The following is a 24,882-nucleotide window of genomic DNA, read 5'->3' as shown; positions in this document are numbered from 1 at the left end:
TATGTCATTTTACCATCAATGAATCTGACTGCTTCACTCATGAGTCACTACATTTTCTTGTGACAATCTAGAATTTTAAGTTATTCTTGGTCTTGGGTGTAACCAAACTATATTTTAAAGGAAATATCATTTGAAAACACCTATACAGCTATACTAATAATAGAGGGGGAAGAGAGAAATCGCATGCTTACCAGATCACCTATACAACCAACTGCCATCAGAATGCATTGTGATGACAAATGCAAGGGAAGCCATTTAAGTTAGGATTCCCTTAGTTTCTGTCAACGACACAAGACAGTAACACCGGTTAACTGGAAACTTGTTGCCTCGACTGCACATGATTATGTCGTTTTCTCAGTAGCTCAGCTTCTCTGGCTATCTGGACTTTACAAGTAAAGCGAGGGAGTTATCCAATATGTAGGGGACACTGCCAGATGATAAATAGTCCTGCATTAATTTGGAGACATGTTACCTACTACTTATTATGTCAAATGGTATTGATTCGCTATAACAAAATCCTCAAAGGAAAAAATATATGTAACTAACCAGTAATTGGGAAAGACAGGTATTGAATCCAAGACTATCATGTAACCATATGTAAATAGTACTTGAAGGTTTTGGTGCTGCTCCTCCAAGTGAGAGCCTCCCCAGTTTCACTGAAACTACAAAATTCACAACTAATTATTCTTAATACATAATCATAAAAATATATCACCATGGCGGCGAAGGCCCTTCCTCCCTCTTCTGTGGGCACTTCCCCAGCTATCCAGCCTCCGAAACCCATCGCCACCGACCTACCGTCATCGCCGCCATCGCTAAAGCTTATTGAAAGTTGCCACAGCCTCACGGAGCTCAAGCAGTTACACTGCCACTTCATCAAGAATGGCCTTTCTCACAGCGCTTCTCAACTCAACAACCTCATCGCCGCTTACGTCGACGTGGGCACCCACCACAGCCTCGACTACGCTCGAAAATCTTTCGATTATTTCTATGAGGAAACAGCCGCGGTTTCCTTGTTCGCCTGCAACTCTCTCCTCAGAGGTTACGCTTCAACTGGCCTTTGCGACCAGGCTATCTTGCTCTACATTCACATGGCGGAGATGGGCGTTTTACCCGATAAGTTCACCTTCCCGTCCTTGCTGAGTGCGTGCTCCAAAGTTATGGCTTTTGCTGAGGGTCTTCAAGTTCATGGGGCGCTTCTTAAGATGGGTTTCGAGGGAAATATCTTCGTCAGAAACTCTCTCATACATTTCTACGCCGAATGCGGCAGAGTTGACTTGGGACGCAAGGTGTTTGATGGAATGCTTGAGAGAAATGTTGTGTCTTGGACTAGTTTGATCAATGGGTATGTTGGGAGGGACTTGCCTAAGGAAGCTGTTTCTCTGTTCTTTGAGATGGTTGATACTGGGATTCAACCCAATCCAGTTACCATGGTTTGTGTTATATCTGCTTGTGCCAAGTTGAAGGATCTTGAATTGGGGAAAAAAGTTTCTTCTTATATTGGTAAGTTGGGCGTGAAGCTTAATGCTGTCATGGGGAATGCACTCGTTGATATGTACATGAAATGTGGAGATATTGATAATGCAAGTAGAATTTTTTATGAATGTGTTGATAGGAATTTGGTTATGTACAATACGATCATGTCGAATTATGTCCAACATGGGCTGCCAGGTGAAGTGCTAGTAGTTTTGCGTGAAATGCTGCAACAGGGACCACGCCCAGATAAGGTAACAATGTTGTCTACAATTGCGGCCTGCGCGCAGTTAGGTGATCTATTTGTTGGGAAGTCGTCCCATGCTTATGTCTTAAGAAATGGACTTGAAGGTTGGGAAAATATTTCCAACGCCATCATCGACATGTACATGAAATGTGGTGAGAGAGAATCTGGGTGCAAAGTATTTGAGCAGATGCCAAACAAGACAGTGGTGACATGGAATTCGCTAATTGCTGGTTTGGTTAGGGATGGTGATGTGGAATTAGCTTGGAAAATCTTTGATGAGATGCCAGAGAGTGATCTTGTGTCTTGGAACACTATGATTGGTGCTTTGGTTCAAGTAAGCATGTTTCAGGAAGCGATTGAGCTATTCAGGGAGATGCAAAACCAGGGAATTGAAGCAGACAGAGTGACCATGGTTGCTGTTGCTTCTGCCTGTGGATATCTAGGAGCTCTTGATCTTGCTAAGTGGGTCTATACCTACATTGAGAGAAATGACATTCAGATTGACAAGCAGCTCGGCACAGCTTTGGTTGACATGTTTTCTAGGTGTGGTGATCCCCAGAGTGCTTTGCGTGTTTTCACGAAAATGGACAAACGGGATGTGTCAGCTTGGACTGCTGCCATCGGTGTTATGGCAATGGAAGGAAATACAAAGGGGGCTATTGAGCTTTTCAATGAGATGCTCAATCAAGGGGTTAGACCAGACGATGTTGTTTTTGTAGCATTATTGACTGCATGCAGCCATGGTGGCTCTGTGGACCAAGGTAGGCAACTTTTCAGGTCAATGAAGACAACTCATGGAATCAGTCCTCAGATTGTTCACTATGGATGTATGGTTGATTTGCTTGGTCGAGCTGGGTTGTTGGAAGAAGCTCTTGATCTTATACAATGTATGCCTATGGAACCTAATGATGTTATATGGGGCTCTCTTGTAGCTGCTTGTCGGAAACATAACAATGTCGAAATGGCACAATATGCAGCTGAGAAGATAACTCAACTGGACCCTGAAAAGGTTGGCATTCATGTGCTGTTATCCAACATATATGCATCAGCTGGAAAATGGAATGAAGTTGCAAGAGTGAGGCTGCAGATGAAAGAAAAAGGGATCCAGAAAGTGCCTGGATCAAGCTCAATAGAGGTTCATGGACTGATACACGAGTTTACCTCCGGCGATGAATCGCACGCAGAGTATACTCAAATTGGATTAATGCTACAGGAGATAAACTGCAGGCTAAGCAAGGCTGGATATGTCCCTGATACAACCAATGTCTTACTTGATGTTGATGAGCAGGAGAAAGAGCATTTGCTCAGCAGGCACAGTGAAAAACTAGCCATGGCTTATGGACTCATCACTACTGATCAAGGTGCACCCATAAGGGTTGTAAAAAATCTTAGAATGTGTTCCGATTGTCATTCATTTGCTGAATTAGTGTCAAAATTATACAGTAGGAAAATCATTGTTAGAGATAATAATAGGTACCATTTTTTCAGGGATGGATTTTGTTCTTGTAGAGGTTATTGGTAATGGGTTAATATAAAGTGGGATTTCTCACATCTGATTGACAAATCAATTTACTCTTGACCATTGAACTGGAATATTCACATACAACAGAAAAAAGAAGCCCCAAAACAAATGACTAGTTAAAAAAAAAGAATCGGGGCTAGATGATCAAGAGAGCTGTTCAAGTTTGCTTTGCCAAAACCTAGCAAGTAAACGTTTAGCAGGATACTTAACAAAGCCTTTAAACTAACTGGTTTCACATTGCATTCTCTAAAGTCGGGAAAATGGCATCAACAGAACAATTGTACATTGGATCCAGCTTCCAGCGTTCGGCAATCTGAAAATGCGACGAGGTCTGTCGGTGGACTTCTTCCATGAGCCAGATGGTGGCTTCGGCTTTGGTCGGATGAATCAAGTTGTCTAAGGGTGTGTATTCATCCTTGCTGTTAAGTCTCAACTGATCCCATTGCTTAAGGATAACATTTGTGAGGTAATGGAGAGGCTGCCCATAGAGTTGCTTCATTGATTTGCCTAATCCCATCCATGAATTAAACGGGATGACAGAGCCTCGTTGACTTGGTATTGGTATCTGCTTCATGTACTCCTGATACATTTCTGCCCGTCTAATGAGTATATCTGCATACAAGCATGAGCTTTGGAATAGTTATATTCATAAGAATGCAAAGCAGTATAGGGTCTAGATAATAAGAAAGGCATGCACAATTGATCTCCAAACCACTCATGGAAAGAGTTTTCTGAGCTGATATTGTTGTAGTTGAAGCAATCATCAACACAAATAATTCGGAGAATGTGTATAAAATACCAAAAACATAACACATCACTTATTGAGATTTGGTTACACATGTTATGGGCATTGAAAGCTACATAATTGTATTACAACAAAAATTAACTCTGCATTAGTAATAAGAAACATAAAAAAGTTGAGAGTAAATAACATGACGCATGAATCAAACGGAAAGAATAGAGTGGTGGCATAAATGCTTTTGATTTTCACCATTCTTGGAACGGGTTGATGCAAGTTTGTATGAATTAAATGCGATGAATTTCATTGATTGTCGAAATTTAAATTACTCTAGGAAAGCACAAAAAAATCTATGAATGTAACCCTAGAAATCATAGGAGTAGCAGTAAATAAGAGTTGAATAAGCATAACATGATGATTTATGAGAGTGTGGAGTGAAATTAAAACTTGAAAGGCACTAATAACAATGATGGAGGAGAAGACGACCTTGGGAGGTGAGGTCAATGGAGGGAATTGGGAGAGGAATGTCGTTGGAAGAAGAATCAGGATTCTGATCAGGCTCATCCCATGGAAAACTCCTCTTCATTGCTAAACCCTTTCGTCCAGAACCAGTGAAAGAGAGACTGATTTTGCACGCACTTCCCACTTACACCCACACCTTCTTCTATACCTTTAAACGCATCGTTGCACCAATACACCCCTGGTACTACTAAAAATTAAAATTGGTGACTCACTAAATGTAAAGTCAGAATAATATGACTGTATTATATTTTTCAAAATAAAATAAGAGAATATCGAGTTTAATTCAATTAGTACGCCCAAAATACTATATTAAAATAAACATTAAATATCACTTGATAAACATAAACCCAGAAACCTTTACACTTCTTAAAAAGAAAAGTACATGATTTGTAAGAAAAGAACTTAAAAAAGTAAAAGAACCACCTGCAATCAAGGTCCTCAGGTGACCAGTACATCAAACAGCATCCAGGATTCAATTCAAGTTCTGCGGCCACAACCTAAAGCAAGGACAACAAAAGATTAAACAAAGTTTCTCTGTCACCAATATTTGTTAGAAACCGGTGATCGAATTAAATCAGACTACTGGTACTGGGTCATGACTCATGAGTCACAACCGGTCTTATTTAAATAAAAATATAAAATATTCAAATCATTATTGAGAACCGACCGGTGAGACCAAACCGGTACCTTCCCGGTTTACTCTGAACGACGCCGTTTTTTTTTTTTAAAAAAGGAGAAAACTGAATTTGAGAAACCAGACTCTCCCCCTTTCAGGCTTTTCACTCACGCATAGCTTTTCCCGTTCTCCCTGGAAAACCCTAGCCTCCATTGCGCCGCCGTTGGTCTCACCGTCGCCGCCTGGTTCGTCGTGCTCGAAGGCCCTCCCGTTCGCCCAACGCCAGCGTCTCCAGGTTTTGCTCCAACGTCGTCCGTCCGTCGCGTTCGCCGCCAGCTCCCCGTCGTCCGTCTCCAGTTCACCAGTGTTCGTTGGCAGCTTCCCGTCGTCCGTCGCTCTCCCTCAAATCTATGGTCGCTGCCCTCGCCGAAGGTAATGCCTCGGATGCTCAGTCAGTGCTCGGCGCTCTTTCTTGGTTGATTGGCTCTGCTCACCAGTGTTACTAGCTTGTTCTTGCTTGTTTTGGGTTGCTTAACTATGTTACTTACTGATTGATGATAAACTGATACTGATGAATTTTGTGCTCATTGCCTAAAGGAATACTTGTAATTTTATCACAAAATGTAACAAATAATGTATTGAAATGAACTCGCATAATCATGGTCTTACTGACATTTTAGTAACTATGTTTTACTGTTTTACTCTCAGAAACCAGGTAAATATCATTTCCGTCTGTGTTAATACCATTGTATACAGGGAAACACTGAAATGATATGTGATTAATCACACTATTATGTCAACTTGAAAGTAATTGTGTGCAAAGTTTGAATGTTGTTAATTTCACTTTATGCTTAATACCAACAAGCCTCACTTTTTGACTTAAAATTTAACTGTTTGACACTATGCAATTTGATTTATTGTTTAAGAAATCACCTTCTAGAACCTTTGGGATTTCATACTTTAAAACTGAACTTGATTAGCCAAATAAAGTGGCAACAAACACGCCAAAACATGAATATATGTATCCTAGATAGTACATTTTGCCATAAGTTGGTGCTTAATATTCTTATTGATTTCTGAGTGTGTTGTTCTGTTTTTGTTTTAAGGCCATGTTTTGTGCTCAATTTTCATTTTGTAGGAAATAGTTGGAGGTATATAAGAATTAAGAAGGCAGACTATCCCAACGGTACTACTTGTTGATTCTGATCCCTTACAAGCTTGAACATAGAATTGAAAAGAGAAACCCTTCATTATTTCATTATTAGTCTATTTTTTGCATTGCATATTATTGTAGTTTGTTTGTTTATTTATTGAACTTTCATAGAACCAGTTGTTTATGATCCCCTTTTGAAGTAAAAAAAAGTTGCAGTGCTCACTGTTAGTGCTTTTTTTTCGGTTTTTTTTATGCTTGGTTCAGAAATCATATTGTGTTTTGTGTTTTGTGTTTTTATTGAATGATTATTGAATGTTTTGTGTTTTCATTGAATGATTAATTGATTATTGACTAGCTCTGGCTGCTCTGTGCTGCTGTTTTGTGTTTTGTGCTTTTTTTGCGTAGTGATGTGCTGTTGGAATATTATGCTGTGCTGTGTTTATGCTTTGCGCTTCATTGTGTTTAGTTTGTGATTTTATTGAAGATTTCAATAGTAATATAGTGGGTATTAAATTGTTAATATTATGACAAACTTTCGTGATGTCATTTTATATTTGGATATTTCCTTTTGTATTCAACTATAAAGATTGTACTTTCATAAGATCCTAAGACTTTAGTTGATAACATTTAATGTACTGCTTTGAATTTGGAAGACATTTTAAGGTATATATTAGACTATACTTCTGTTTTAGGATATTTATTTATATTTTATTTGTTATTTTATTATAAAACGGTTTTTCCAGTTGAATTACAGTTGAACCAGTTGGACCAATGAACCAGTAACTAGAGCGGTTTGATGACTGGTTCGGTTTTCAGAACCTTGATTAAAACACAGCAGAGGCAGTGCTGAAAGCCTCAACCTTCTCTGTTGCCGCCTCTCGCTGGCCCACGTCTCATCGCTGCGCTGCTCAAGTCTTCCTCTGCATCACCGCTCTCCTCGTGTCTTCCGCTGTGCCTCGCTGTGTCTTGGTTCTCTGTCTCCCTCTTCTCTGCGTCTGGCCAAGGTGAGTTTTTTTTTAGTTATTCAATTATTAATTTTTAATTATTTGGCCATTTGGGTAATTGTTGCTGCTTATCCTGCTTTAACGTAGCTGCAATGGTTACTTTTTGCTGATTCTGACCCTCTCTGCCTCGTGCTTCCTCTGGCTTTGGTTCTGTGATCGGAATACTGTGACATTTTATTGGAACACTGAGGCTTTTGTTCTGCTTCTGAACTTCGCAGAGGTGAGCTTTTTTTTTTTCAATGTAGCGTAGCATAGATAAATTAATGTTAATTGGAATTTGTATAAAATGACACTTGATCGCAAATTTGAAAGCAATAGAAATTTGATGCTGATTGGAATTTGTATAGAATACTTGATTGTTGCTGTTTTAATACTTGATTATTGTGATTATTGCTGTTTTAATGTAAGTTTAATACTTGATTGATGCCCTTTTAATGTAGGTTTAATATTTGATTGTTATTCTTTTTTAATTGTTTTAATGTAGGTTTGATACTAATTGAAATTTTTCCTGTTAGTTATTTTTAGAAATTGATAATTGATTGTTGTTACTGTCTTAGTGAAGATATGTATTTTCTGTTAATGTAGGTTTAAATACTTGTTAATTGACTATTTTATTTTTTATTTAAGTAGGATCGGGTCAACCGGTTTAAGCTGTGAAGTGACCTAGTAGTCTGACTGGTTCAATCATCGATTCAGTTCTGACAAGTATGTCTGTGACTTAGCAAAGCCAAAATGCTCTCCAAACTACGATTCCTGAACCACTTCGTCCACAAGAATCTTTCTACACGAACCACCGCTTTCAGTGGCTTCTACCGCTTCTCCAACAGCGGCGCTTTCTGCACCGTGGCTGATTCAACCACACAGCCAACCCCCGAGTCGTACGAACTCCCTGATTGGGTCAAATTCTCTGACAACCCAACCTCTCCCAATGGCGACTATGACGAAGACTTTGTTATCCCTTCACTTGCTCCTTGGGTCGACGGCCACCTCCTTCATCCCACTCCCAAATTTGTCATCACCCCAACTTCCCAGCCAAACAACCTTGAAGAGGTCGAAGCAATCACCACCCTTCTAAAGGAAAAGCACCCATCTCCTGAGAAAGTTGCTGAAGCACTTGCTCAACTGAGTGGTTTTAAGGTTTCAAAAGGTTTGGTTGAACAGATTCTGAAGAGATTCAGTAATGATTGGGTCTCGGCTTTTGGGTTTTTCTTATGGGCTAAAGTTCAAACAGGTTATGAGCATTCTCCTCAACTATACAATTTCATGGTCGATATCCTGGCAAAGTCAAAGAATTTCGATCTCATGTGGGAGTTAGTGGAGGAAATGGCTCATCTTCAACAAGGGTATGTTACCTCGGACACATTGGTTAAGGTTATGAGGAGGCTTGCAAAGGCTGGCAAGCATGAATATGCCATTGAAGTGTTTCGCAGAATGGGGAAGTTTGGTGTCAAACAGGACACAGCAATGTTGAATGCTCTCATGGACGCATTGGTGAAAGGGAATAGTGTTGAGCATGCCCATGATGCTCTTTTGGAGTTCAAGGGTTCGGTTCCCTTGAATTCCCATTCTTTCAATGTTTTGATACATGGGTGGTGCAAAGTTAGGAAATTTGAATGGGCCAAGAAAGCAATGGAGGACATGAAGGAACATGGGTTTCACCCCGATGCGTTCTCATACACTACTTTCGTCGAATCATATTGCCGCGAGAAGGATTTTCGCAAAGTGGACCGAGTTATGGAGGAGATGAGGAAAAATGGTTGCACCCCTAATGCTGTGACTTACACAATTGTGATGCTTGCTCTTGGGAAGGCAGGGCAGCTCAAAGAAGCTTTGGAGTTGTATGAGAAGATGAAGGTTGATGGGGGTGTGCCTGACACTGCATTTTATAGCTCCTTGATATTCATTCTTGGCAAAGCTGGTAGGATTAAAGATGCTCGTGATGTGTTTGAGGATATGCCAAAGCAAGGTGTTGTGAGGGATGTGATGACTTACAATACTATGATTAGTATTGCTTGTACTCACCAGAGGGAAGAGACTGCCCTGAGGTTGCTCAAGGAGATGGAAGATAGCACATGTAAGCCTGACCTTGAGACATATCATCCATTGTTGAAGATGTGCTGCAGGAAGAAGAGGATGAAGGTGCTCAGGTTTCTGTTGGATCACATGTTGAGAAATGATTTAAGCCCTGAAGTGGGAACTTACACGCTTTTGGTGCATGGTATGTGTAGAAGCGGAAAGCTTGAGAGCGCTTGCTCATTCTTTGAGGAGATGGTGTTGCAGGGATTAACCCCACAGGAAGTCACGCGGAAGCTCCTGCTGGGAGAACTCGAGTCCAAGAACATGATCAAAGAGAAACAACACATCGAGGATTTGATGGCACGGGTCCAACGCAATAATCTCGTTACTAGTTAGTGGTGTTTTCGGAAGCAGGATTCAGTTCCAAGAAAGCAAATTTTCCCTCCCATGAGAAAAAGGAACCTACATATTCTGAAAATGATACCAGTAACAGTGGTTCCTATCCTTTGCAAAGTTGGATTCATTAATTTTGTATGCTATAAACACCTATTTTGTAATTTTAAGGCAAGTGCGTTTTATAATACTCATGGTATAAAATTCCATTAAAGCTCTAGCGGACAGTGGAAGGAAATCACCCAGAGAGGGGAGGAAAAAAGAAAAGAAAATCTCCACGATTGACAAGCATTTTGTGTTGGATCTATTATTCTATTTTTTTTGGGTGATTAGATCTATTATTCTATTTAAAGTGAAAAAATATTAATATCAATTAATTTCTAATTTTCCTTCACTTTTCTTTGATGAAACAATGTAAACAGTATAAATACATGTAACTTTTTTCGAAAAATAAAAAAGATGAAAAAGAGAGAAAAGAGGGAGGAGTTTGTTAAAATGAATACATGTGTAGTGACCATGTATATTATTATTAGGGTTTAATTAATATCTATTGTAAAACACATGTTAAAAATTATTGATAATATTTTTAAAGTTTTTTATTTTGATAAATATATTAAAAACTTAAGTTTATTTGCAAATATTTTTTTATCAGTAATTTTAATGTATTTTTACTGCTAACTAAAACTTAATAATATTTTACTATTACTATTATGAAAAGCCTTTTATTGTTCTTTTTTTTTTTCATCAGAAATAAATTGACTTGATGAAATTGATTATTTTATTATATTTCTTCGAGAACTTCTATGTACGTGATCCGAAACAAGAACCAAGCTCAAAAACTTTATGTAGCAAATCAAAATTTGTATTGTCTTTAACTGAGGCAGTGGTCAATTCATAGGAAGATGAGAAAACGGGTTGAAATCCCATGCCTGACCTTACCTTCATCGAGATCCACAATTTAAACTATCTAGGCTCATTATTAGCAATGTTATTAGTGTATTATAATAGATACAACATTTAATTAATCTATTTTTATTTATTAAATACATATAATAATGTTAATATTGATAAAGATAAAATTAATCAAAAAAATAAATATTTTAGTTTATAATAAAATATTTTGGATTCAAATTTTACTAAAAACAAAAGCTATTTTTTTATAGATATAATAAAAAATTTTTAAAACAAAAATTTACACATCAAATTCTTTTTCACTAGTGCCTGTTAATATATGGCCAATTCTATAGTGTCTATGAATTTTTGTCTAAACTTTGCCTAATTTACTTTTTGTAGTAAATTTTTATTTTTTAAAAATTATTTATTCTTATATCTTTTAAATTAAATAATAACTTTTAACCCTTTTTAGTAAATAAGCAACATCTTTTAGGCACCATAGTATTCACCTATATATATTGGTACATACATTTTATTTTCATTTTTAAAAATATTTAAAAGACAAAAAGTTAATTTAATTATTTTATTTTGCATTTTCTATACCACCAAAAAAAATTATTATTTAAATAATTAGATAATTTTAGATGTAATAAGTATAATCATAAATATTACATATACAAAATTATAAATATTAAGATAAATAAAATGTTACGGCCCGGCCCAAACCACTCGCGGGTCGACCCGAATCCATGACGACCCGACCCGAACGGTCGGACACGTATCGCTCGTTACGCGACCCGGACACGCGTCCTCGACAACTCTCCGCTACAGCTGTGAGCAAGTTTCGAGGAAAGTGGGCATGTCCTTGAAGGGTCCACCTCTGACACGGTATAAATGGGGAAGGACCTGCCCTTCCCCCAAGGTACGTCACACTCTACCTTACCCCCTTTTCTCGCATGCACACTCAATTGACTTGAGCGTCGGAGTGTTATTACAGGTGACACATCCCCTCTCTTTTCAAAAGCTCAGAACGTCGGTTCCTCGTCTCACCCCCGCGACCTATTCCAGGCCACGTCCTACCTATTCACACAAGGATTATCTCAAACCGTCTGGTGTACGACTTATCGAACATAAAATAATTTTAAATTATAGATATTTTAAATTATTTTTAGCATTAGTGATATTTTTCGGTATACTAAACTACATTTAGTATAATTTAATTACTAGTAGTTATTAATTACTATAAAACTAATTAATTATGAGCTATTATCAACGATAATGTGTATCATTGTAACAAAGAATTTTTTTAACTACTAATAGTTGAAGCTTTATTTTAATAGGTAAACCACAAAAGATGCACTCAAATTATTTTAGTATTGACAAAAATATTTTTAAAAATTATTAATAAAAATACCTTCAAATAATTTAAATAATTTAAAAAACGTTAAAAAAAATACTCAACTGTGATCAAAGATATATTTCGCCAATAAAAAAATATATTGTGACAATAAAAAAATATATTGTGACTCATTTGTTAACGTCTAACTCTCATTTGTCACCTAAAAAACTTTATTTACTGCATACTATTTTTTGTTAACGTAAAACATTTTAATTTAAGAATGTATATTTTTGTCATGTTTTAAATAATTTAAAATATTATTTTTTGATAGCAAAATTTAAGAATGTTTTTATAAAAAAAAATTTAAATATATTTTTGTAGTTTAGCCTTTCTTAATCTAGTAAATATATTAATCAATGAATCATATTTATGCAATAAAATCTTTTAATTCGTCGTTGTGCCTCCCAAATCATAAACAAGAAAACCAAAAGCTAAACACTATTCATATAAAAAACTATAGCATAAGATAATAAATTAGAAAATAAATAGTACTATACTATTGTAGTACCCTTTTTATTAATAACCTTTTCTTCCTATGTATCTAAGTATCTACGTTGTGTATGTGTGAGGCATTTTTGGCGTGTTCATGAAGTAAATAATAATGCCGTTAAAGATTTGCTCTCACCACCACCAATGGACAACCTAACCCAACAACGCTTGTTATTTTTTATGTGGGAGAGAGAAGTGTATAACAAGAAGCTGTGAACAGAAGCGTGTTTCACATTGATATGGGATGTACAAATCGGATGCACCTATTTGTTTGTTTTATTTTTTTTTCAAACAAACAATCACAAATCGGACGGTCCGATTTGTGAATTCGAAAAAAAAAAATTTTAATGTTGAAATCGGACCATCTGATTTTTATTTTAAAAAATAAAAAAAATAAAAAATACAAAACGGACCCTTCGATTTGTAGTTTATTTTTTTCTCCAAACAAATCGGATCCTCCGATTTGTAATTTATTTTTCTCTTCAAACAAATCGGACCGTCCGATTTGAATAAAACACCATATCAAAAAAAAAACACCCAATCTTCCAATAATAATGTATTACACATATATTTAAACAATATAAAAAAAATTAGCCAACCAAACAATGCCTTAACAAAATAATAAATAATAAAAAATACTATGTGCACAAAAAATCAGTAAAAAAAAGTTAGAAATAATAATAATAATAATAATAATAATAATAATAATAATAATAATAATAATAATAATAATAATAAAAGGCATTGCTTTCTCCAAAGTCCAAATGACATTATTTATTTAATTTCCATATCACTTAACATTCCCTCAAAGTCCATTCTGTGACTCTTCCTCTTCTGCTCCCACTTCCAACTTCCAACTTCCAAACTTGATTTTCCTTTTAAATTGTTATTATTTTTTAAAAAGGTTTTCATTTCTCAGCACTGTTTCTTGTTACTGCATTCTAACTGTCTTCAAATATATTATTCTTCTTTCCAACCTCATTTTAAGTAAGTTCATTTTCTTTGTATCAATATATATTGTATATAAATTGCAGAACAAATATATGTAATGTGTTCAATCTGTTGTTATAGCTTTGAATTCATGGTTACATTTTACTTCATATGAGTTTGAATTTGATCAATGTGCTAATGTTTTTGAATCTCACATTGTTAGGGAAATTAACCAAGTGGTGGAGTCACTGAACTTGATGATGCTACAACATTCAAACATCTTCATAGAACAAGATTTTCTGCTTCTGATTCAGATTCTTGTTCTTGTTCTTCTTCTCTTCCCTCAAACTACAATATCTGATCTACATTCAGAAAAGCAAGCACTCCTTGATTTTGCATCAGCATTTCACCATGGCAAAAAGGTGAATTGGAACATGAACACTTCAATGTGCAATTCATGGAATGGAGTTACCTGCAATCCCAAGGGCACAAATGTAATTTCACTGAGGCTACCAGGTGTTGGTTTGAGAGGTTCTCTGCCACCAAACACAATTGGTAAGCTCAATGGCCTCACAAGTCTTAGTCTAAGGTCTAACACATTGAGTGGCAAAATCCCAAATGACATTCTTGCCCTTCATTCCCTAAGGTTTCTATATCTTCAACATAACAATTTCTCAGGTGAATTTCCAAATTTTCTTCCACCTAGGCTTGTGCTTCTTGATTTGTCACATAACTCTTTCACAGGACAAATTTCAAACTCAATCCAAAATTTGACTAATCTAACTGGTTTGTTCCTCAAGAACAATTCACTTATAGGGCCTATTCCTAATGTAACCCTTCCTAGCCTTAAGGATTTGGATTTGAGCTTTAACAACCTTAATGGTTCAATTCCTTTAGCATTTCATAGGTTTCAATCTTCATCATTTGATGGGAATTTGATGCTATGTGGACCACCTTTGACAAAACAATGTTCCTCATCAAGTCCTCTTAGTAGTCCAATGTTGTCTCCACTAATAGTATCTCAAAATTCAAGTGATGTTTCCAAGAAGAGGCCAATTCTTGGGGTGGTGGTCGCTGCCGCCTTGGGAGGTTTCGGACTACTTTTTCTACTAGTTTTGATGTTGGTGTTGTATTTTCTTAAGAAGAGAGTTGGTGAACAAAATGAGGCACCAAAAGCAAGTAAACTTGGTGAGAATCTTAGGGAGGATTTTGGGAGTGGTGTGCAAGAACCTGAGAAGAACAAGTTGGTATTTTTCGGAGGGTGTTCTTATAACTTTGATCTTGAGGATTTGTTAAGAGCTTCAGCTGAAGTTCTTGGTAAGGGAAGTTGTGGAACAACTTATAAGGCAGTCTTGGAAGAAGGGACAGTAGTTGTTGTTAAGAGGCTGAAGGAAGTTGCAATTGGGAAGAGAGAATTTGAACAGCAAATGGAAACTGTGCAAAAGCTTGATCAGCATCCAAATGTTGTTCCATTTAGTGCTTACTATTATTCCAAGGATGAGAAGCTAGTGGTTTATGATTACCTACCATTTGGAAGCTTTTCCAAGTTATTGCATGGTAATTTAATGTTATTATGAACTTTTCTTTTGATTTCATATTCATAAGGTTTAATGATGAAAATTTTACATAACTTTTTCTTTTCTTAAATGTTTGCATGACTCATTTTTTGTGTAATCACTTGAAAATACAATATCATAGCTTTCCTTTTGATTTCATATTCTTAATAAGGTTCCATTATGGTTTACATAGCTTTTTCTTTTTCTTAAATTTTTTGCATGATTCATTTTTGTGTAACTACATGAAATTCAACATATGGTAAGTGAGTCACTTATTCTTTGTCAATAAAGTGATGAGTCTCAGGTGAGTACACAAAAAATGAGTTATTCTATCATTTATTATTTTTTATGACTAATTTTATCGTTACAAGATATTAGCATTAAATAGATTTAAATTTTAATGGCTACATTAAAAGACAACTATAAAAAATTCAGGTTTTATTGGTAATAATGGATATGTAACTCACTAGAATTATTTTTTTTAAGAACTTGAGTCAGACAGAATTTTAGTTGCCAGAATGATATGTCATGATTATTAATATTTGGATGAGTAAGTTTTTCATAGCACTTCATTCAACCAAACAACTACCATGACTGTTGTCAAGGATTCTTACTATATCTTTTTAATTCTTACTATTTTTAACATACATTTCTATTTTGCTGGTTATGCCTTTTTCACCTAAACCTTGTTAAAAACTATGATAGGAACAAGGGAAACTGGAAGAACTCCACTAGATTGGGACACCAGATTGAAGATAATGCTTGGAGCTGCTAAGGGTGTTGCTCATATTCATTCTGCAAGTGGAAGGAAATTTGTCCATGGCAATATAAAATCATGTAATGTGCTACTCTTAGGTGATCTACAAGGCTGCATATCGGATTTCGGCTTAGCTCCTCTAGCGAGTTTCTCAGGCTCCTTTAGGAGTCCTGGATATCGAGCCCCCGAGGTTATTGAGACCCAAAAATCCACACAAAAATCTGATGTGTACAGCTTTGGGGTTCTCCTTCTTGAGATGTTGACCGGCAAAACACCGATTCAGTATTCAGGACATGATGATCCGGTTGATCTTCCGAGGTGGGTTCAATCTGTTGTTAGAGAGGAATGGACTGCTGAAGTGTTTGATCTTGAGCTAATGAGGTATCCAAATATTGAGGAAGAATTGGTGCAAATGCTGCAACTTTCAATGGCATGTGTTGCAATGGTTCCTGACACAAGACCCTCAATGGAGGAAGTTGTAAGGGTTATTGAAGAAATCATAGGATCCTATTCTGAGAACCAGACATCATTATCAGACAAGTTCAAGGGAACTCATGATTTCATTCCATACTACTGAATATATAATGGTCACATGGCATTATGTTTAGGAGGTTTGCATAAATTACCTAGATACTTTCCTAATGCTTATAGCAACAAATGAACTAAAACAAATAGTGAAGTTAGAAAATTACTTGTATGTTTGGGCATCTCCCCATTTCTTTCTTCATTATTATTTGTTTTGATTCATTCTTACCATTTTCTTTTATCTTCTCATGATTGCTTTAGTGTAATGTCTTATACCATATTTAAATAATATATCAAAATCTATTGTCAAGATAAAACCTGGAAGTTCTGTGATTTAGTGAATTAGCATCTATTAAAATAAAAAAATTATCTTCCTATCTTAGTTAAACCTGGAGAAGATACTATTGTTTTCTGTTGGAAATCGGTTCATCAATGACAATAAAAGTGGAATAAAATATTGCAATGTATTCAAAAACCTAATCATCAATTCATCACAAGAGTTGAGGAATTACAGCACAGTCATCATCACAAGTACTATTGTCTTATTCATGATGCCATGCTGAAGCATGAATACACAACATAAAGATATAAATATACTCTTCCCCTGTAACATATTTCTAAATGTTCAAAAAATTTGTCACACATATTAAAATGGCCCCCAATTTAGGCCAAACCTATTAGTATTTTCTGCCTAATGTGATGTTAATGCCTATTCAAGACCAAAAAGAATAAGTATACTGCCTGCTTCACCCAGTGTTAGAAATTCAATGAATGGTGGTGTTTGAAGAGTTTTGGTTAACCAAATCCTCACCACTAACATACTTAGCAACAAATGATATCAGTCGAAACGGTGCGCCAATAAGGGGAGCATCCATTAGTGGCACACTATCCTGTTCCACAATTTCAGCATCCTGCGGTTCCACTTCACGTACTTCATTGTCATCCAATGGGATCTGCACAATTTCTCCGGTGTCATCAGATAACGATGATGAGTTCGGAGTTAACCCAACAGCTTGCTCGCCGTCGATATAATCACGATCATTCCTCACTGATGCCTCTTGCAATGAACCTGACTCCTGAGCTGATACAGACTTAATCTCTGCAGATTCGGTTATATCAGAAGCCACCCCATCAGAATGAGGAAACACATTAATTGAATCAGGTCCAGCTCCTCCAGAAAGTCCAACTTCTGCATTGCGTCGATCCAGCTCAACATACAACATGTTAATCTGAGAAAAAAACAATGGACAAAGAATGCATTAGTATCTACATCTTATCCGATCAATCTAATATACTACTATTAAACCATACTACTATTAAACCGAATCTTCTAGTAAGTCATCGGCAATGCTCTCTTAAAAAATCCAAAAAGAACAAGGCACATTACATTCTCAACAAGTTCCGCATTCTCCAGCACCAATTTCTCCACCAACGTACAAGCTGCTTCAATTTGAGACTTCAAGTCCTCATTTTCAGAAGCACTTTCCTGTCCACCATTAAGCTAAATATAATCAGACATAAATAGCCAAGCAATTGAGGAGTTTCCCTCCTCCCCCAACTTGAACCACAAAGTTCCCACAGTTGATAGGTCTATATGGCCCCATTTGGTAAGTTGGTAACTACCTTAAGGACAGAAATGCATAAACATTGGGAGACACACTTGTTTTAAGGAAATATATATAAAAAAAAAAAGAAAAATATCTGTCCTTGAACAAAATTTGCTTAATTTTTGTCCTAGAACCGGGAACGAGAACAAAAACTACTTTTGCCTTATCTTAGTTTCAATGTCTTTTGGTACTGAAACACTTACCAAACACAGCCATAACCATTCGTGCGCTATATCATTTGAATATAGGCCGTCATCGACCATTAGACAGCAGTCTCAAGTAGATTTTTAAGTATCAAATATTAAAACATTAAAGATCAATTCTGATGCATACAAGTATCAGTGATCCTCTCCTCCTTTTGGAAAGTAATTAAGGCCCATAAAACTTGTATAGTATTGTATAGTATATCCAAGAAACTAGACAAAAAATAAACCTTTACAGATGCATCAGCTGAGCGGAAAGATGAGCTGTTTTCAAGGTTCTGAATTGTTGTTTGAAGACTTGAGACATCTTCCCTCAGTTGCCGATTTTCTAGCAAAAGATTGTTCTTGAAATGTTCCAACTCAGCCACCTGCCAAACTTTGTTTTTAATTTCCATATCAGAATTAACACACTTTTATAAAATGTACATGACCAAACCCTAAACCATATTAATATTATTATCACTATTAGCTTCGCAAATTTTTTTAATCTGAATATAATCAATATACATATGCATGTTTTTAATTTTCTCATACCCATCCAAATTCAAAGTCAATAAATTCATTTTGGAACAGAGGCTAAAGAGCTTTAGCAAATCGGCTCACTTGCAAGGGCAGCTCACTCTATAGTTATACTACAAGCTAATGTCTCAATTGAGCTACACAACTCCCAAAAAATAATGATAAGAATTCCTAAAAACAATAATCACTAATACTAGTACAATACTTGTTCACTACGTTATTCAACAAGAAATATTCAGATATGTGCATAAGGTACAGTACATACCTGTCCTTGGAACATGGTAATCTTTCCATTCAGGTTTGAAATATCTTCTTTAGTTGATTTCTGCAAACAAAACACATGACTTCCTCCGCTAAGTGTCATTCACAAATCACAATAAATAGAATTTAGCACAATTGTATGGATTAGGATGACATCATATAAAGGTCAGAGGTAAACATAATTTCTGTTCTGAAAATTTTAACTAAACAAGTATTTCTGTTAAGGACAGAGCTCCTAATGGAATTAAAGTTTAAAGAAACAGATTCAAGGGTATTTACAGGGATGGGTGTGTTGATAACTAAAGCTACGTTTGTTTACAGAGACAGGACACTAATACAGGGACACAGAGACACAAAATCGTGTTTGACAGAAGAGACATAGACAGAAACAGTGTGTGCAGAGACACTGAACTAGTGTATTTTGTGTCCATCCTGACAGGAAGAACATGGGGACATAACTTATTTTTCATTTTTTCTTTCATGTTAATTTTTCATAATTATATTTTTTATTATTATATCTTTCATCTCAAATTTTTTTAATGAAAAAATATAAGAATAAATTGGATTTTCATAATTTGTTCTAGTTTATCACCAAACAGAATACAAGAAAACAAAATTTTGTGTCTCTGTCCCTTATGTCTTGTTCTTAGTGTCTTGTCTTGTCCTGTTCTCAGAAACAAACGCAGCCTAACTGCTGAGCTGGCCAATAGGTGCATGAGGAATGTGATGATGCGGTAAATGAGCAAAACTGTTTTGAGGGGAAGCGGGATATTTATAGGGATATGAGAGTGTGGCAGAGTAGACTGTAATTTTGACTGGGAATTGGGAGAATAGAGCTGCTCCATGGTGCTCTGCATTTTTACTTTCTCCTATTGCCTTTTTCCCCCTTACTTTTCTTCCAAATTCCTCTTTACTGAATCTTTAATATTAGGAAGAGGTAGCGAGAAATACAATCATCATTTTCTTTTGTTTGTTCTCTACGGTTTCTATCTGTTTCTTTATAACAAGTAACAGCACGATAAGGATGCCAGAGCACTGAATATCACATGTAAGATGAGTTTGCTGGCCAATTGTTGACCCTATTATATAAAAACTATCACTTTATAAGTACAATAGTAGTTTCTACCAAGGGAAAACAATTGTGAAACAGTTTTTAAAATATTATTATAACATAACCCTATACATTTAACATGATGAAGTGCCTTAACAGTAACTAATTTCATTGCCTGACACAGAATTAATGCTAATAGATGTCATTCATTAGCATATAAAGATCAGCAACCTACTCATGATGCTAAGATAATTTAAAAAACTAATTTAACATAAGAAAGCCCAAGTCATTAGCAATGCTAATTTCAATGCAATAATACTTGGGAGAATAATCTTGCTGTTACCTCATTCTCAACAAAGGAACTCAAATCACTCTCAAGAAGATTAATTTTTTCCAGTAAACTCTCCTGTGGAAAAAGGTATGTCAGAGTTAGACCTTCAGCCAACTTCCATTAAAAAAATAAGAGCAGGAAATGACAAAGTTGATGGAGCAATTTGTACCACTTTAAGGCTCAAAATTTCTTTTTCACTCAGCAACTGCTTGGTTTCTTCCACCAATCCAACCTGAAATGTGAAAACAATACAGGAAATGAATTATCTAACAACTAGTTCTTAAAATTCGATGCTCCCAAGTTTTGGAAGTGAAAAATAATTCTCAAGCCATTCACCTCTTTTTGAAGCATGGAACTCTTCTCACTCTCTAATTGTGCAATTCTCATTTCCAAACCAACCTGCAGGTGATCCAGTTAGGCATGCCAGGCCAGCAATCAGTAGCGCAACACATATAAGAAAAATATTCCAAATATTAGTCAAAATTGTTCACTCAAATTGATTCACCTGTTTTTGTGTGTGGAATTCATTGTCACATTTTAATTTATTGATAGTCTCTTCCAAGGCTACCTGAGTGGCCTTTTCCACCAATCCAGCCTGAATACAATACAAAATTAAATATGAAAAATCTTAATAACTTCACAGACTCAACACTCCGAAAAGGACACAATACTAAGTCTTTCACCTCTTTTTCAAGTATGGAACTATTCTCACTCTGTAATTGTGCAATTCTCATTTCCAAACTAGCCTGCAGGGGATCAGGTTAATCATGCCAGTCAATAGCCAAACACGTATATAAGAATAATAATAATATTCAAATAAGAGAAGAGAGCTATCCAGACAGTCATTAAACCGTAAATTCAAATTCAAAACCTGTGCAGAAAGGGAAGCGAATAAATGATAAAAAAAACAAGCAATTTATTTACATAAGTAGAAAGCAAGCCTAGTTTTAGCTATTTTTCTTAAATTTCTTTCAAGATAGCTTATTGAGAAGGTAAACATGAAGCCACAATAATATATACTCATATATTAAACATTCTCTGACAAAACTCAAATATATTACCTCTTTCTGAATGTGTTTATCACATTCTTCTTTCAATTTTTTTAATTGCATCCTCTGATATGGTCTGTAGATTATCAAAATGTTTGTGATTTAAACACTTGAATACTTGAGAAAATCTCTAAGCTGCATTTTTAAGTAACTTACCGCTTTTTGAATATGCAAATCATTTTCTTCCTTCAATTTTCTTATTGTATCTTTTGATATGGCCTGATTGAAAACAGGGTACGCATATTAAGAGAAATAGATTGGATAGGCTAAAAAGCAGGATAAACATATAAAGAAAGAATGAAAATATATGCCTTTAAAATTTGGAAGATGTTACCTCCATCTGCAAGTGCATATCGTTTTCTTCTTTTAATTTTCTAATTGTAGCTTCTGACATAGCCTGTGGAATGATCTCTACATATCATAAAACATTGAAACAAAAAGGCGCAAACCTAGGCAAGCTATTTATAGATAAAGTGTTACCTCATTCTGCATATGCATATACTGTTGTTCCTTTAATTTTCTAATAGTATCTTCTAATTCAATCTGTGGAAAGATAGACTGTGTTAAAACTTCAAAGAAATTGCAAGATAAATATTTAATAGTTAACAATTTAACATATGTCACTCAGATCTTTAGATGACATTAAAATAAACTACCTTTTTTTGCATATGGATGTCATTTCCAGAATTCAATTTTCTAATTGTCTCTTCCATCATGCCCTATGGAATGGCAGGCTATACTTGTTATTAAAAGTTGAAACACAAGCACAATAACACTGGATAGATTAACTCTTGTACAAAATATTACCACTTTCTGAAAGGACATATCTTTTTCTGCTTTTAATCTCTTGATGGTCTCTTCTGACTTGGCCTGTGGAATGATACACTGTGTCATAAAATAATTGAGATATAATAAAACAGAGAATAGACATTTCTCAAATTAAATATTACCTCTTTTCGAATATGCATATCAATTTTTTTATTTAATTCCCTGATTGTCCCTTCTAACATGACCTGTGGAGTGATACCACTGCTCATGTCATAATACTTTGAAACATAATAAAAATAAAGAAAGATAGTTCCCAGAAAAATTTTACCACTTTCTGATTGTGTATATCATTTTCTTCTTTTAGTTTCCTTATTGTATCTTCTAATGTGATCTGTAGTGTAATATGTGTATCATTTACTTCCTTCAAATTCCTGATCGTCTCTTCTGACATGGCCTATGAAGTGATACACTGTCTATGTCATAGTCTATTGAAACAATAAAACGAACAACAGGTGTTTCCCAGATAAAAAGTTTACCTCTTTCTCAATCTGTATATCATTTTCCTCTTGTAATTTCCTTATTCTATCACCTAATATGGTCTGTAGAGGGATGCAATATACATGTTATAAAATGTCAACATAGGAAATAAATTTCTCAGGTGAAATGTTACCTCTTTCTGAATTAGCACATCGTTCTCATCTTTCAGCTTCCTGATTGTCTCTTCTGAAATGGCCTGTGGAAATACAAGCCATACATAATAAATATCTGAACCTGTAACAGAAACCACTGCATATATGGAAAATAACACTCTAGTAACATCTTACCAAATTCTGTTTGAGCATATCATTTTCATTTCCCAGTTTAAATACCTCTTCTGAGGTGGCCTGTCAAAATGGTAGTTTCAATTATTTGGCAATAACCCAATAAGCTCATGTCTAAAAGCACTCACGTTATACAGATTTGAAGCTAGTATGTATGAAACAGACAGAGAAAAGGGAGATCCAACTTTATATGAGCAGTTATACAACCAGTCCATAATTATTTTTTATTGAAAGAATAAGTATCACGTTAAAAAATGCTGAAAAAAATAGCGTTGAGTTAAATCACCTTTATCAATAGGAAAACAAATTACATGGCATGTAACTATACAATTTAATGAGGACAAGGTTACTCAGTGTGCTCGACAGTGAGACATTATAGGATCTTTGCCATTTACAGCTTGTATGGAAAGCTGCACATGCCTAGAAACACTATTAAAAAGCTGAATCAGGAAATACCAGGTTGAAACTAAAGTTATATTTTTCAACAAGAGATGGCAACAATAGCATGGATTCCTTTCATGGAAAAATGAACCATTACAAAATATACATATCACACTTGAACAGTGAGCATAAAACCTCAAAACATATGTAAAAATCTGAATTGACTGAAAGAAAACTTACACATTCTTTACCATTTGGCAGGTGTCCATTTGAATCCATGACCATATTTCTGTTTTGGCCATCTGCAGACTCCAAGTGTTGAGTACCCTCATCTTCTTCATTCTTCACCGAAATCCGATCTAGGTTTGGGTTTTCCTCAACCCCTCTCCAATCCACATTCTTACTTGGCTCATCTAGTGTTGCCAAATTATGAGCAGGCTCATCATTACCATTATTTATCAGATCCTCATCCCTAACTGCTGTTCCTCCAAACACATTTGTACTTCGCTCATCAGCAGTCTCAGAAATATCAGGATGATCAACCTTGCCATTATTTACCAGATCGTTGTCCCTAGTTGCTGTTCCGCCATCCACATTTGTACTTTGTTCACCAGCAACATCAGTTACACCAGCACGCTCATCCTTTTCAGTATTCACCAGATTCTGATCCCTAATTGTTGTTTCTCCCACCCCCTTTGAATCAACTATTACAATTTTCTCACCTGCGGCAGCATCCAGTTGCTCAATCTTAGTTTCTTTATCTCCTACTCCATTGTCCACATTCTTACCTTGCTTGTTCTTTTTCTTCCTGTTTTTCTTCTTTCTCTTGTCATCCTCCATCTAACCAGCTCAAATTCTCTATTCCAACTTCTAATATGCACCTCTTCAAAAATTTAAACAAAAAAAATAAACAAATAAATAATACAACTTTCAGGTTCAGAACCCAAATGTTGGCACCACAAGTGATAAAAAGCTAGTTTCTAGTAAACCCAGATATAAAACTCAATTTAATTGGAATAAGTGCCAAGTTCAGGATCCAAGACAGATTCCACATTCTATCACAATTCATCAGAATAATATCTAACACGAGCGAACAGAATCTACAATGGAAAAGTTAACAACTCAGCGAAAAACAAAACTAAAAACTCAAAAACAACCAACGAATAGAGAGAAATGGCTTACATGTGGAAATGGGAGGAGCCAAATTGGGATCAAATTGGAAAGGGAGGGAACAAAACAGAGAAAGTGTTGTTGAGTTAGCGTAATGTGCAAAACTCGCGTTGAATTTGCAAAGTAACAACGATTCGTGGGTTCAGTGAGAAACAATTGTGTAATGTAATTGAAATTTTCCGAAGGATAGGGCTTATGCTTTTGTGTGTTGTGCAATGCGTTGCGTTTTGGTGTGCATGGTGTCGTGTGCACGCGCGTTTTTAGCGTTTCACTGTGTTTTTTTCTGAGAGCGCTTTCCGATTTTGCAACGTAACGATATCTTGCGTTTCGTCCTTCAACTAGAAAAATCCAACGGCAATGAAACCTCCCATTTGTCGTTTACCTTGTACACTTCAATCTAATAAGAAAAACAAATAGTTCGATGCTTTATTTTTAATCATCAAACTAATTTATTTTTTTTATTTTGTTTTTCAATTTCATATTAGA

General features: G+C 35.7%; 5 protein-coding genes across 14 annotated transcripts; 3 read left to right on the top strand and 2 right to left on the bottom strand.

Annotated features, from left to right (window-relative positions):
• The first annotated feature begins 546 nt into the window (after nt 1-546).
• Nucleotides 547-3,242, top strand: LOC107485354 (pentatricopeptide repeat-containing protein At3g22690-like). Its single transcript, XM_016105872.3, has one exon. It carries the CDS (start codon nt 717-719, stop codon nt 3,240-3,242), a length of 2,526 nt encoding a protein of 841 aa, XP_015961358.1. The 5' UTR covers nt 547-716.
• A 31-nt stretch (nt 3,243-3,273) lies between these two features.
• On the bottom strand, nt 3,274-5,070 carry LOC107485357 (protein RDM1). 3 transcript variants are annotated; one of them, XM_021140792.2, is made up of 3 exons: nt 4,927-5,070; nt 4,468-4,714; nt 3,274-3,854 (listed from the first exon to the last, which is right to left on the bottom strand). In XM_021140792.2, the coding sequence occupies exons 2-3, from the start codon at nt 4,565-4,567 to the stop codon at nt 3,475-3,477; spliced, it is 480 nt and encodes a 159-aa protein (XP_020996451.1). In that variant the 5' UTR covers nt 4,568-4,714; nt 4,927-5,070; the 3' UTR covers nt 3,274-3,474. The 3 variants fall into 3 exon arrangements, with proteins under 3 accessions (XP_020996451.1, XP_015961368.1, XP_015961369.1); XM_016105882.3 differs by having other exon boundaries at nt 4,468-4,690; XM_016105883.3 differs by having other exon boundaries at nt 4,468-4,687.
• Nucleotides 5,071-5,276: 206 nt separating this feature from the next.
• Nucleotides 5,277-9,976, top strand: LOC107485355 (pentatricopeptide repeat-containing protein At3g22670, mitochondrial). 6 transcript variants are annotated; one of them, XM_016105876.3, is made up of 5 exons: nt 5,277-5,551; nt 6,258-6,305; nt 7,027-7,276; nt 7,364-7,496; nt 7,907-9,976. In XM_016105876.3, exon 5 carries the CDS (start codon nt 8,009-8,011, stop codon nt 9,686-9,688), a length of 1,680 nt encoding a protein of 559 aa, XP_015961362.1. In that variant the 5' UTR covers nt 5,277-5,551; nt 6,258-6,305; nt 7,027-7,276; nt 7,364-7,496; nt 7,907-8,008; the 3' UTR covers nt 9,689-9,976. The 6 variants fall into 6 exon arrangements, with proteins under 6 accessions (XP_015961362.1, XP_015961359.1, XP_015961367.1 ...); XM_016105873.3 differs by having other exon boundaries at nt 7,016-7,276; XM_016105881.3 differs by lacking the exon at nt 6,258-6,305 and having other exon boundaries at nt 7,089-7,276.
• A 3,316-nt stretch (nt 9,977-13,292) lies between these two features.
• LOC107485359 (probable inactive receptor kinase At5g58300) lies at nt 13,293-16,579 on the top strand. The gene is made up of 3 exons (XM_016105887.3): nt 13,293-13,371; nt 13,621-14,954; nt 15,659-16,579. The coding sequence occupies exons 2-3, from the start codon at nt 13,655-13,657 to the stop codon at nt 16,285-16,287; spliced, it is 1,929 nt and encodes a 642-aa protein (XP_015961373.1). The 5' UTR covers nt 13,293-13,371; nt 13,621-13,654; the 3' UTR covers nt 16,288-16,579.
• A 101-nt stretch (nt 16,580-16,680) lies between these two features.
• LOC107485349 (COP1-interactive protein 1) lies at nt 16,681-24,639 on the bottom strand. Of its 3 annotated transcripts, XM_021140783.2 has the most exons (15): nt 24,409-24,638; nt 23,467-24,109; nt 22,849-22,908; nt 22,695-22,757; nt 22,561-22,623; nt 22,353-22,478; nt 22,207-22,269; nt 22,064-22,126; nt 21,913-21,975; nt 21,737-21,799; nt 21,591-21,653; nt 21,413-21,475; nt 21,269-21,332; nt 20,891-20,953; nt 20,723-20,802 (listed from the first exon to the last, which is right to left on the bottom strand). In XM_021140783.2, the coding sequence occupies exons 2-13, from the start codon at nt 24,064-24,066 to the stop codon at nt 21,288-21,290; spliced, it is 1,335 nt and encodes a 444-aa protein (XP_020996442.1). In that variant the 5' UTR covers nt 24,067-24,109; nt 24,409-24,638; the 3' UTR covers nt 20,723-20,802; nt 20,891-20,953; nt 21,269-21,287. The 3 variants fall into 3 exon arrangements, with proteins under 3 accessions (XP_020996446.1, XP_020996442.1, XP_052116303.1); XM_021140787.2 differs by lacking the exons at nt 21,913-21,975; nt 22,064-22,126; nt 22,207-22,269; ... (4 more) ...; nt 23,467-24,109; nt 24,409-24,638 and adding exons at nt 16,681-17,464; nt 17,623-17,721; nt 18,276-18,413; ... (2 more) ...; nt 20,377-20,439; nt 20,544-20,606 and having other exon boundaries at nt 20,713-20,802; nt 21,737-21,793; XM_052260343.1 differs by lacking the exons at nt 20,723-20,802; nt 20,891-20,953; nt 21,269-21,332; ... (1 more) ...; nt 21,591-21,653; nt 21,737-21,799 and having other exon boundaries at nt 22,207-22,285; nt 24,409-24,639.
• Nucleotides 24,640-24,882: the final 243 nt, after the last annotated feature.

Source organism: Arachis duranensis, chromosome 4, assembly GCF_000817695.3.
Source record: "Arachis duranensis cultivar V14167 chromosome 4, aradu.V14167.gnm2.J7QH, whole genome shotgun sequence".
NCBI classification, from domain to species: domain Eukaryota; kingdom Viridiplantae; phylum Streptophyta; class Magnoliopsida; order Fabales; family Fabaceae; genus Arachis; species Arachis duranensis.
This window is presented reverse-complemented; position numbering and strand designations above follow the sequence as displayed.

Excerpts from the sequence above, each read along its gene's own strand:
- LOC107485354 (XM_016105872.3), top strand. The coding sequence starts at position 717 with ATGGCGGCGAAGGCCCTTCCTCCCTCTTCTGTGGGCACTTCCCCAGCT.
- LOC107485357 (XM_021140792.2), bottom strand. The coding sequence starts at position 4,567 with ATGAAGAGGAGTTTTCCATGGGATGAGCCTGATCAGAATCCTGATTCT. Across the intron at positions 3,855-4,467 it reads CATTGACCTCACCTCCCAAG|ATATACTCATTAGACGGGCA; the intron begins GTCGTCTTCTCC and ends GCTTGTATGCAG.
- LOC107485355 (XM_016105881.3), top strand. The coding sequence starts at position 8,009 with ATGCTCTCCAAACTACGATTCCTGAACCACTTCGTCCACAAGAATCTT.
- LOC107485359 (XM_016105887.3), top strand. The coding sequence starts at position 13,655 with ATGATGCTACAACATTCAAACATCTTCATAGAACAAGATTTTCTGCTT. Across the intron at positions 14,955-15,658 it reads CTTTTCCAAGTTATTGCATG|GAACAAGGGAAACTGGAAGA; the intron begins GTAATTTAATGT and ends AAACTATGATAG.
- LOC107485349 (XM_021140783.2), bottom strand. The coding sequence starts at position 24,066 with ATGGAGGATGACAAGAGAAAGAAGAAAAACAGGAAGAAAAAGAACAAG. Across the intron at positions 22,479-22,560 it reads ATATACAGATTGAGAAAGAG|GCCATGTCAGAAGAGACGAT; the intron begins GTAAACTTTTTA and ends ATCACTTCATAG. Across the intron at positions 21,976-22,063 it reads ATATGTCCTTTCAGAAAGTG|GGCATGATGGAAGAGACAAT; the intron begins GTAATATTTTGT and ends GCCATTCCATAG.